The 12,386-nt window shown below is 43.4% G+C and overlaps 1 protein-coding gene across 1 annotated transcript in view; it reads left to right on the top strand.

Annotated features, from left to right (window-relative positions):
• Positions 1 to 11,974, top strand: part of GXYLT2 (glucoside xylosyltransferase 2) — an 88,947-nt gene extending 76,973 nt beyond the window's left edge. The window contains exons 6-7 of the mRNA XM_045808099.2: positions 3,453 to 3,625; positions 8,910 to 11,974. Coding sequence (XP_045664055.1) covers positions 3,453 to 3,625; positions 8,910 to 9,092 — 356 coding nt within the window. The 3' untranslated portion in view covers positions 9,093 to 11,974. The remainder of the gene's footprint in view (positions 1 to 3,452; positions 3,626 to 8,909) is intronic.
• Positions 11,975 to 12,386: the final 412 nt, after the last annotated feature.

Here is a 12,386-nt window from a genome sequence, read left to right as displayed (position 1 = left end):
TCCGAGAATGCTGGGATCACGCCCTGAGCCGAAGGCAGACGCTTAACGACTGCGCCACCCAGGCGCCCCTGAAAAGCTGACTTTAATTAGTGCCCACCTGTCAGAGTCCAGGAGCTGCCCCACTTCCTGACCTGGTTCAGCTTTACCTCGGACTTTATGAGCTTCTCCCTCTCTTTCCAAAGGGAAAATTCCTTTCCTTCTTTTTTTTTTTCCTTCAAGCTGGAATCAAAGTTAGTTACTTGCAATTCAATGTAGATATATATTTCTTGAATATTTGGGGTCAAAGCAGTGTATTTATATGACAACTTTGCTACCGTTATCTTTCCCCTTTAAAGAGACTGAATTTATCCCAGCAAAATTAAATAGCTTATCTTTCATAAAGCACGCTCTGATTTCCAAACTCTTCACCGTGATCAGGCCATTTTCTCCTCCTCGAATCCTCTTCCAGGCCTCCATTTTTGGCTGTCAAAATCCCATCCTTAGTCTGTAAGTCTGAGTTTAAATGAAACTTTACTGAAATAGCCTCCTTTCTATGAACGCTGATAAAAACATGTTTATTTTGACTATACTACATACTGTCTCCCTTCCAAGAGTATAAATTCCCCAAGGGCAGGAGCAGAGCCTTATCATCCAGCGACACCAATGTCTTGCATTGTGTGAATGAATTCTTCTTTCAATTACATGCTCAATGTATTTTGCGTTTCCTCCTCTGAAGAATTCTGAAGGGGATTGTAAAGATGTGAATTGAATTCTATCTGGAATCCAGTTTCATATTTGAGATTCAACAGCTGGGTTTTAGCTGGTCTTTAGAAAATCAATAAACCCCTAAACTTATGAGCAAATGTTCTTAGATATGCCCAGTTGTACCTTTCCAATGATAAGATCTAAGGCTTTCATTAGACTCTGAGAGAGATCTGTGATCCATAAAAGGTTAAGAATGACTGGCCACCTGCATATCTAGAAACAATTGGAGTAAAACATTTATTACCAAGGTACTGTGTGTCAAGAACTATGCTAGGCTCATTCCCTTTATTTTGTTTTATTCTTCCGGGGACCTAATGCAATACTTCTTATAACAATAACAATGGTCATAGTAATTATTACAGCTTACAATTATTGTCTGCTTTCCATGTGTCATGTACGGCTCCAAATACTTGTATATGTAAGTTCACCTAGCACTCCCCAGAATCCTACTGGACAAGATATTTACAGTCCTCCCCCATTTATAGATGATGAAACTCAGGCTCAGAAAAATTGTGTAATTTGGCTGAGTTCATGCAAGTAGTAGCAGTCTGTCTTTCAAAGCCAGTGGGTTAACTCCAGAGTTTGCTCCCTTAGCCATTTCACTATTAGCATAATAAAGCTGGAGTTCGACCCCAGATAATTTAGCTTCTTTTTACTGCTTCTAAATTGAGGTCCAAATAACTCATCAAGGTTATAGAGCTAGGAGGTGGTGGAAGCCAACTTTGAACATATATTTGTCTGATTTCAAAGCCTTTCTATTTCATCTTCTGCCTTAGTGTCCTCGCTGGGCATGGTCCTCTAAGGAGGCTGCAAAGAAAAGGAAGGTTTCCTTTCCAGTGGGGTCCCACAGTACCTGGGAGGAGGCATCTCAGATGCCACAAAGGCAGGAACCAGACTTTCCTTTGTCCACTGTGTACATAGCAGGCACTCAATAAATATTTGTTGATTCAATCAGCGTATTTACAAAAATGGAGATGGATTCTAGGGCAGTTCACTCAGCAGGAAATATTAGCAGGTGCTTAAGCAGGGATTCAATTGCAAATACCCAGGCAGGTATCATAAATGAGCAATGTGGTTCACGGGGTTACAAAAGGCCACAATTGGTCTGAGGTTAGACACAGTTTAAAGGCACACAAGCACTTTCAGGTATTTTCACTTGTAGAATCCTCACGCCCACCCCCTGCACTAGACTGCAGATAAGTCACACAACTCCAAGAGGAGTTTAAATCTAGATAATGTGACTTCAGGACGAGCACTGCTGTCTCCCAGCTGTGGCTTATATATGTGGAAGTGTGGAAGTGAATGCAGGTAAGAGTAACATCGCGGTGGAAAGAGGATCTCCCGAGAAAAGGAAAATCTCGCAGGGTGTGGTGAATGATAAGGAATTGGAGGGTGTCACCATGGCCCATAAAGACCGAGTGGCAGAATGATTATACACAGTCCACCAGAGGGGATGTGTGCTGATCTCTTCATTGTTTGCTTTCATTTTCGAAGCTCTCTGTACGTAGTCTCTAAACAGTGGTCGTTTCCGTGAGCAGGGATAGCCGTCAGCCCAACCCACGAGCACATCTCTATGTTGCTCTTCTGACAATGGTAATTGATTTGCTCCAGTGCTTCTGTGTTCTCACAGGAGCCGTTCTCCCGAACAGGGACACACTTGCAGAGAGCTTTGACCCCTACTGCTCTTGCCCCAGCCCTTAAAGTCATCAAGCTGAGGAACCAGGAAGCTCAGGGGTCATGAATTTGTTGCTAATTTATAATCCCAGCCGTCCAACAGGATTAGAGCCAAGTTTCTCCACCTTGGCACTACTCCTCTTGTGGGGGTTGTCCTGTTCATTGTGGAGTGTTTCGAGTATCTCTGGTCTCCACTCACTAGAGACCTGTAGTGGCCTCCTCCATGCATGACCACCAATATCTCCCCCCAAACATCGCTGAATGGCCCCAGGGGAGGCCCTGGCAAAGGACCACCAGATTAGAGATACACATACAAGTACACAAGTGTGCAATGCTCACCCACAACGTGTATAGTCACCTTGACACAGGGACTTTTTATTTCTTTGCTCTTTGGCAGGGGGACAGGGCGGTTCTCCCCTTTACTGTTGTAGTTTTTTTGTTTTTTCCTTCATTTTGATTTTGTGGGATGGTTAGTTTTTAATCCAAAGAAGAACCTTTGCTTCAGTCTTGATTCCAATTTTCCAAGTCTGTCTGTTTCATAAAACCTTCCCAAAGAGTGGATTATAAGTGCTAACACGGTTGACCACCACTGTGTGCTTGGCGTTCGGCTGAGCATTTTACCTGTGTTTTTAAAATCTAATCAGCGTGATTAGAGGGAGTTCCTGTCCTACCCGTATTACAGAGGAGAAGCACAGGGAGGCCCAATCGCTGGACTTAGGCTGCAGTGTTTGTGAGTGAGAGAGTGGGGGTTTGGACCCAGGCTGTCTGCTGACCTTGTTGGCCTTCTTGTCCCTGATGCATTGCCCTCCTGTTTTGGGGTGAAACCTACACCATCACTAGTATGTGCCCCCTTCAATTCCTGATCTCAAGATATGGACAAAATATGGTGAAGGTTGGGCCGTGAGTCCCAGTCACGCTCACCGGCCCTGAAATCGCGCGTGGTGTGCAGGTTATGGAAACATGGGTTTAACCACCAGGCACGCAGAGGAGAGCGGGCACTGACTGCGGATACGTCTTTTTCTTGTCACCACCAGAGTGTCTCTATGTGTTCCCCTGCCAGTGGAACTACCGCCCCGACCACTGCATGTACGGAAGCAACTGCAAAGCCGCTGAGCGGGAAGGCGTGTCTGTGCTGCACGGGAACCGAGGCGTCTACCATGACGATAAGCAGCCCACTTTCAAAGCGCTCTATGAAGCAATACGGGATGTAAGTGTGCCCCCCCTGCCCCCCTTGCAGCAGGCGCATGCGTACTTGACATGAGGCAGGACAGGCGCTTTGACCCCAGCACCTTGCAAGGCCAAAGACTTGCCCAGAAGGATTGAGTTCTGCCCCTTTCCCCAGTCTCAGGCACTGCTTCACTGTATCCACTTGCTCCCTCATATTACAGCCACTCCTAATCTTTACAAGTAAGTCACTCATTTTGGGGGGGGGGGTGTCCGTTAGTAAGTTCACTTTAGGAGGAAATGACCCAGAAAAAAGCCCTCTGCCCTTTGCCATAACAGAGGGGAATGTGTTAGGGTAAAGATCACATAGTAAGAACAAAATGGTACTATTCAGCTCAAGCTGACTGTGTTGCCTGGTTGCCAGCACCCTGTTGAGCAATCCGGTGTGGAGGTGGTCAATTAGGACAAGGGATCAAACTGAAAGTAAAAAGCAAGTCTTTATTTACATACTGCAGTGGTGCAAGCAAGAGGCACGAGGAGGCACCAGCTCCCCTGTGTTGCGTCTGTACCCTGCGAAGGGTACTGGTCAAGAGAATGCAGCCCAGAGGCAGAGATCATCCCAAGGCTCCTGCACCCTTGTGGACCTGTAGGCCAGGGGAGAGGGAAGGAGAAGGGAAGGAGGGAGGAGTGGAAAGATACCCCACCTTCCCCAGGAGGCCTCCAGATGGAGGTGTCTGCGTGGGGATGCAGATAGGAATTTAAGCGTGGCTGGCCCAAGGCAGGGGCCTGAGCTCTTGACGACGACGACTCCTTCAGGTAAACTTACCTGTGCACTGAGTCTGGGGTCAGGAGAGCAGCTCCCCATCCCTCCAGAGGCCTGCCAGCAGCCTTGTCATTCGTTGCCTGTGGTTGAGTCTGAAAGACTACACATAGGATTCTGGCCTGGAGCTGGACTTCTCACAGCCTTAGGTCCCCTCCCACAGCCTTGGAGAAATTGATTAGCAAGTGTTGAGCCATTGAAGATGCCTGGGAACTATCTTCTTGCCGTAAATGGGAAGGTTGAAAGAACCTTATTTTGGGGCTCACTACCTAAAATGCCAGATATTGCCCGCCCTTGCCTTTCGTTCCGCATTTGGGGAAACGCCGCCCCCGCATGCATTCCACGTTGCTTTTTACCTTGAGATCGCCGGGGGGGGGGGGGGGGGGGGAACCAGCAACAGAGATTCAGGGAATGTCCCTTTTGAAGTGGTAATTCCAAGACCTAGAGTAGGGGTCAGCAAACTTGTGCCAGATCTGCCTTGCTGCCTGTGTTTGTAAGACGTGTGGGCTGGGAACGGTTTTGTAAATCATTGGGAAAAAAAGAGAATATTTCATGACATGAGAAAATGATATGCAATTCAAATTTCACCGTTCATAAATAAAGTCAGATCAGGACTCAGGGACACCCATTCATTTCTGTGTTTGTCTGCGGCTGCTTTCAAGCCACAATGGCAGCGATGACTATTTATGACAAACTGTGTGGCCCACGAAGTCTAAGATCTTTGCTGTCTAGCCCTTTACAGAAAAAATTTGCTGATCCCAGACATAAAGTATGTAAACTTTGTCAGAGGTTATTTTTCTTAAGAATCCATGAACCTTCATGGTTTCACAAATGGGCTTTAGCGGGAGTGAATCCCGAGACACAGGAACACATTTTTGTGTGTGTGAAAACTGTGTATCTTGCTAAGGAGAGTCCTTGGAATTCCCAGAACTTTCTCTGCAGGGAATGAGTTTAGCCTGCCTGTAAGCTAACACCGCTTTCTTCTCCTGCAGTTCGTTTTCAAAGACCAGGTGATTTAATTACACAGAAAATTTGTTCTGTCCTTAGTGATATCATCACTTGAGATATTCAAACACTGACTCCAGGGCAGAGCCATTCAGGAGTACAAACAGAAGTTAAATGAGTTTGCCTCAGTCCATCAGAGGCGCGCTCGTGTTTCTTCTATGATCTGTCAGCCCTAGTCTGGAATTGAGCAACTGTAGTTCTTGAGTTACCCTGCGTCTTGTTTGCTTTCTGGAGGAGCAGAAAGAAAGCCAAATAACTGGGTCATAAATGATCTGTCAGATACACTCAGTGATGGTCTTCACGCGGGCCTATGAGGACCATTCTCGTTCAGGCGTTTCAATCAGGAATATCGCTAACCCCATCCTGAGACGGGAACAAACATAGGCTCCCTCTCAGAAGACACGTTTCCCCATTCACCACAGGGCCACGCACCATGTGGCAGGTTCCAGGCGTGGCTCAGGGATGGACAGACCTCAACACGAGGCCCAATTTTTGTCCCTTTCCAGTGATGAGTCATTAACTCTGTGCTCTTACCTTACTGGGCCTCAGTTTCCTCATCTGTGAAATGAAGATAATAGTATTATCTACCTCATAAAATTGTTGTGAGGATTCAACAAAATGACAGTTTTTGGATTTTATTTATTTATTTATTTGTGAGAGAGAGCACTTGAGCTCGGGAGGAACAGAGAGGGAGAGAGAGGGAGGAGAAACAATCTTCAGCAGACTCCACCCCCAGTGTGGAGCTCCATGCGGGCCTTGATCTCACGACCCTGAGATCATGACCTGAGATCACAACCCTGAGATCATGACTCTGAGGTCATGACCTGAATGGAAACCAAAAGTCGGACACTCAACAGCCTGTGCCACCCAGGAGCCCCAAAATGATGGTTTTTTCAGCTTGTAGTGCAGTGCCTGACATACGGTTGTGCTCAATAATCAGACCTTGTGAACTTGCCTCCTTACCTACATTATCTCACTCGCTCTCTTCCCCCGTCTATAAATATGTTTTCTCTCTTTCACGCTGTAGTTCTTTCTCCCTTCATCTCTCTCTGAATGTATTCTCCCTGTCCCTCCCTTTCCCCTTCCATCTCTTCCCTTCTCCTCTCTCTCTCTCACTTGCACACACAGACCCTAAGCCTGTGTACCTGTGTTTGTGCAAAGGGGAAGTGCAGTCTCCTCCATTGTGATCCAAGGATGTCATCTATCAGGTAGGCATTCTGTCAGTAATTCTTCCAACCGTCATCTACGAAGAACCAATTTTATGCAGGAACAATTCTAGGTTCTAGGCACTCAGAAGTTAACAAGACTGACAAAGCTCGGTTGTCGTGAAGCATATATTGTGAGTGGAGGAAGCCAGAAAATACTCACATGAACAAAGAAAGAAATAAAAATTGTACCAGGTAGGGGCTCCTGGGTGGCACAGTTGTTAAGCGTCTGCCTTCGGCTCAGGGCGTGATCCCGGCGTTATGGGATCGATCCCCATATCAGGCTCCTCCGCTATGAGCCTGCTTCTTCCTCTCCCACTCCCCCTGCTTGTGTTCCCTCTCTCGCTGGCTGTCTCTCTCTGTCAAATAAGTAAATAAAATCTTTAAAAAAAATTGTACCAGGTAGTAAAAGGTGTTAGAAGGGAACCAGAGCAGGGTGATGGGCTGAGAGTCACAGGCAGGAAGAGCTTTCATGAGCTGGGGGCCCCTGGGGACCCCCTCAAGCCTGATAAGTGATCAGGGGAGGCAGCCATGGGGCAGTCTGGGGGGAGATCCTGCTAAGTAGAAGGAAGAACCCAGGAGAAGTTCTGGAGGCAGGGATGAGTTTGGTGTGCCCAAAGGGCAGGGAAGAAGCCAGGGTGATCAGAAGGATAGAGACACCAAGGAGAGTTCCAGGTCGCATGGAGCTTGAAGACAAGAGAGGAGTCGGAATCTTATTTTAATTGCAGTGGGAAGCCCCTGCAGGAAAATGATACAGTCTGATTTAGGCTTTAAAAACATCACCTCAATAACTCAATGCAAGGAGGCACGAGTGAGAACACAAGGGCTACTTATGAAGAGTTACTGCAGCCATCGAGGTGAGACATGGGGGCAATGGGAAGGTGGGCAGCGGTGGCCATATGCAGGCATCATGGTAAAGAGAGATTTTACAGTGCTTGCTGGTAGACTGGATGAGGGATGTGGGGGAAAGAGAGAATCAAGGATGACTCCAAGGCTCTGACCTATTCTTTTTCTGTCACTAGGGATACTGTGACGAAAAAGGAGTTGATCAGAGGTCTAAATTGTGCTGAGAAAGAAAACAGTTGTCCCAAACATGGTCCTTCTTCTGTTACATAATGCATAATCTCCTTCTGGGAAGAAATTCACATTTCTGATAAACATGCTTAAGCAATATTTCTGATGAACTTTAAAGGGATTAAAACTTGTTCTAGGAAACCAGATACCCATCCACTCTGCTGCCAGGCAAGCGTGTACTGACCTTTCACCCTTCTTTTCTTCCTTTTTCTTCCTAGTCTTTTTGTATAAAATATCCTCGCCAACAATGAATCTTTGACTTGACCTACTGGAGGCCTTTTCCATTTCAACCGATTGTAATAAAAATTTGAACATGCTCGTAACTAAATGGTCTGAAAGATTTATTTTGGAAAATTCTGCTCATAAACACCTTCCATGGGAAAACAGGAGAATTAAAAATCAAATCAAATCAAAAGCCCTGTATTAAGTGGGAAAAAAACAACAACCAATATTTGGTACCTGAATTATTAAAATGAAGTTCAGTGACGATAAATTTTACTAGTCATGGCTAAACTCTGGACTTCATGAGATTACTATAGACATACCCTAAGGTTTCTTTATTAAGATTGCAACGAACAGGTGCCTACAACTAACCAACTGAGCCACCCAGGCGTCTGTTTGTGGCTCAGGTGGTTAAGCGTCCGACTCTTACTTTCCGCTCAGGTCATGATCTCAAGGTTGAGAGCTCGAGCCCCCATGTCCGGCGATGCAATCAGGAGGGAGTTGGCTTAAGATTCTCTTGTTCCCTCTTCCTTTGCCGCCTCCCCCCAATGTGCTCTGCGCACGTGCGCGCACTCTATCTCTAAAATAAATCTTTAAATAAGTTGCAACAAATGCAAAAAATATGAAGAATTCAATGTTTTATCACAGTAGATTTCAAGTCTCTACTTGGGCCTTGCTTTTCCTCAGCAAGAGTCTACTATATAGAGAGTATCTTGTCCTTGAAGAAATATTTTGACCTTAGATTTTAAGAGCTTTAAGGACCCAAATAAATCATTTTTTTAGAGATAAAGAAGCTGAGGCCCAGGGAGGGTAAGTAATTGCCTGGGGCTGTACAAGATTGAATCAGGTTTTGAATCTCCATCAAATGTCTACGGACATCCCAACCACTGCCTGCCTGCTTAATTCCCTGCTTCATTTGTTAGTAAATGTTGTTTGCATTTTACGTGGCATTTCAGTCACTAAACGTTTTCTATCACTTTTTTTTTTAAATCCTTTTCCAGTTTCCCTTTCAAGACAATCTCTTTCAATCCATGTATTACCCGCTCCAGCTGAAGTTTCTGGAGACTGTGCACACTTTATGTGGACGAATCCCACAAGTGTTTTTGAAGCAAATCGAGAAAACAATGAAAAGGGCTTATGAGAAACACGTCATCATCCATGTGGGCCCCAACCAGATGCACTGAATGTTTTTCCTATTGTCGCAAGTGGATTCAGCCTCTCAAGAACAAGGCAACCTTCATCTTTAAGCTGCCCGCATCTCTTTCGTGTGAATATCTAATGGTGCTCAGTGACGGTTGAGTTTGAAAGGCCTCATTACTGTTGCTCATTGAGTCGCCCCTAAAAGGAAATATGCTTTAATTTTTTAAAAATTGCAATTTACCTCTCTGTTTTTTTTTTTTAAATTGTGTTACTACTCACTTAACATTGTTCAAGCAGGTGGAGCTAGCTGTGAAAAAGAACTTTTGTGAGCCTTCCAATTCCTGTTAAATGTCTGAGACCTTGTCAGTGACATCTAATGTGGTATATTAATCTCCTGTTCTTGAGACTCTTGCTATGCAATGGACTCCCCCTTATCCTTGTTATAAAAGTAATACATGCTTGTTGTAAAACAAAAAAAATGTTAAAAACTTGTAGGGAATACAGGTCCGTGGACCAAAATCAAAATTAGATTAGCCATAATCCCACCAACTGGTGAAAAGATTATTTTAATGGATAGTTGCTTCCAGCGTTTTCTCCCCACTTCTATATTTATTTGCTGGCTCTCTTTTCCATTGTAACACATATGTGAAACAGGTAGTTTGAGTAAAAGCTGGCCTCCCCGCTGAGATTTTCCTGTAGAGACGAAAATTTAGAGAAAATGATTATGTTTACAGTGCTTGATTTAAAATATGTCTGGCGGAAGTATTCAGATTTCTGCTGATTGGGCAGTGTTAAAGGATGAAGCATATCTGGGGGTGTTTTTTAAGAAAAGTTGTTTAGATTAGTGGAAGGCTAAATCATTAAGATATATTTATGCAACCATACCTTCTGAAAGGAAATTCAATAATTGTGTTAAACCCAAGGGGTCACTTTAACAGAGGTGTGATTTCGTTCGTGTTTACCCACAGATGAAAACATTTTCTCTTAGCTTAGTAGGTGTGACCTCCTCTCTTCTTTAAACTCTTGGGCAATAGGTGGGAATTAAAGGCCAACTTCAAATTTAGGGGTTCAGAATAGATAGTTCAGCTGATCCCATTGACAAGAAAATTCAACTTCCTACCAGCCATAGAAAGGTCTCTTTAAATTTTCTTCCTTCTCTAGGGTTACCCAGCTGTTAGCCAAGGAACCAGGTAGGTCTTATCACCTAGCTGCAGTAGAGGAAATCCTATATTCCCCCAAGGGATCTGACTCAATCCCTAATGGCTCATGTAGCTGGTATCAGGGTAAGAGCATTTTGCATAAGGCTTTATCTCAAAAATCTTGTGCAGAAATGATCCTGATATTCACAATAGCCTAATGGACTTAGTAGGGGCCGGTATCATCTCCATTGGGCAAATAAGGAAATTATAAGACAAGAAACAAGGACACCCAACATAATTGCTGATCTGGTAACAACACAGGTATGGATAAGATGCATCCTGTTTTACAGACAAATTTTTGGAACTTTAAGTATTAACTACTTTTCATCCTATGTAGACAGTGATCTAAAAATATAAAATGAAAAGTAATATTTTGTTAATGCAAATGTGGTGTTGTATATATTGGAACACAGTAGGATATCATAGATACTATATCCACAGAAAAAGTCTTACTCAGAAAAAATACATGAAAATCTCAGCACTCCAAAGAAATATGTAGATATCAATCAATATTGGTATACAGAACCATTATGGTAGTAATAAATTATAAAATGTTAGAGGAATGGCCCATACTTTCCTTTTGATCAGTTGGGCGGCCTGTGATTTGTGATTTTTGTTAAGGAAATTACCATTATGACGTGGAACTCTTCACTGTTATGTTTCCTCATTTCACCATTAAAGGTGATGTCATTCATTATTTTATATCTAAAGGCCTTGGGGAAATTTTTGGATTGTCTTTTGGATGGGAGCAAAAGCATCCTACATACCCACAAATGGGGTTTGAGTGAAAGGGCCAGAATGTAAACATGATTCTCTGACTTCCGTTCCAGTCTTTCTACTTGTTCAGCGTGGCCAGTAAACCTACAAATGTCATTCAGATTTGTTGGTGACTTACAGACCTAAAGAAGTTCCCTTCCTCCTTTGGTGAGTCCCACAAAAAAATCTGCTGTAAAGACTTTGAATACCGCAACACCTTTTCTTTTAGGAGAGTCTGGTTTACCCACAACGTTTAACTTCTGGTTCTGTTCTGAATACCCAGAATCAGATTGCTAGCAAAGGTCCCTGATAGAATTCTAGAACATTCTAGAATGATGCATTATGAGAATGTGAAACTTTAGAATTTGGTGTGGTTTTCTGCCTTGGAATTTCTTCATGGTACCTTGAAATTTGAGGTGAGTCTGGTGGAGAATTTGGAGAACATTTGTTTTTCCAATCCCTGCTGCCTGAAAGTGCTAATTATTTTCTATTTAGTATTTTACCATGAGGCAGTACTTTCTCTGCCTTTGATAATTTCCAGACAACTATGACATTAGCACCTTTGAAATCTGGGAACTGTTCATTTTAATTCAGTGGACTCCTAAATCACGCAGTCTGTGGTCTGAAGGTTGCCAAAAGTTGTGTTGCTCCATATGGCCCATTGAATCTATATTGGGAAGAGCATGAGACTGGTTCTCTCACCTACTCTTCTTGTTGCCTTCAGAATTCTGGCCACTGTGTACGGCCACAAAATTCCATGGGAGAATGAAAGAACACTTGCCAATAGCAAAACATGACAGTATTTTTGTATGCATTGAGATTGAGACTTTCTATAGTAGGGTCACTGGAAATACTTACAATATTTTTCTTGCAGAGTTGTTTTCCAACACAAATCTCAGAAATTGTGACTTACATGGAAAATTTCAACATTAAAAAAAAATTAACTGGCTAGAAAATCTGTTTAAGTTTTCCTCCAACTTCCTGAATGACAATTTAGCATTTAGATCGTAACGCTCCAGCTTCACTATTTATTTGAAATCTCTATTACATATTGACTGTTTCCATTGCAAACTGTTGTGACTGTGACTGGATTTATTACTGAAATGGATATTTATATGAACACATCAAGGTCTGAGAGTATTTACCTTATTACACTTAGGGTGTTCATAAAACAAGCAAGCCATACAAGACCTTATTGACGTCACACAATAGTGATCCAGTAATAGAATAATCACTCCACCCACTCAGAAGAGAGGACAATGTTCATACAAATTTAGGTTTATGTATAAATATTGCCTGATATTTATACAAAAAAAATAGATTCTGTGTGTTGGATGAGCCAACGTGAACATGATTTCATAACTGAAAAATGTTGGATGCCAT

The sequence above is a fragment of the Ursus americanus genome, chromosome 14 (genome assembly GCF_024610735.1).
Source record: "Ursus americanus isolate L20-20 chromosome 14, mUrsAme1.1.p, whole genome shotgun sequence".
NCBI lineage: Eukaryota > Metazoa > Chordata > Mammalia > Carnivora > Ursidae > Ursus > Ursus americanus.
The sequence above is the reverse complement of the archived record's forward strand: the minus strand, read 5'-3'. Positions and strand labels throughout refer to the sequence as shown.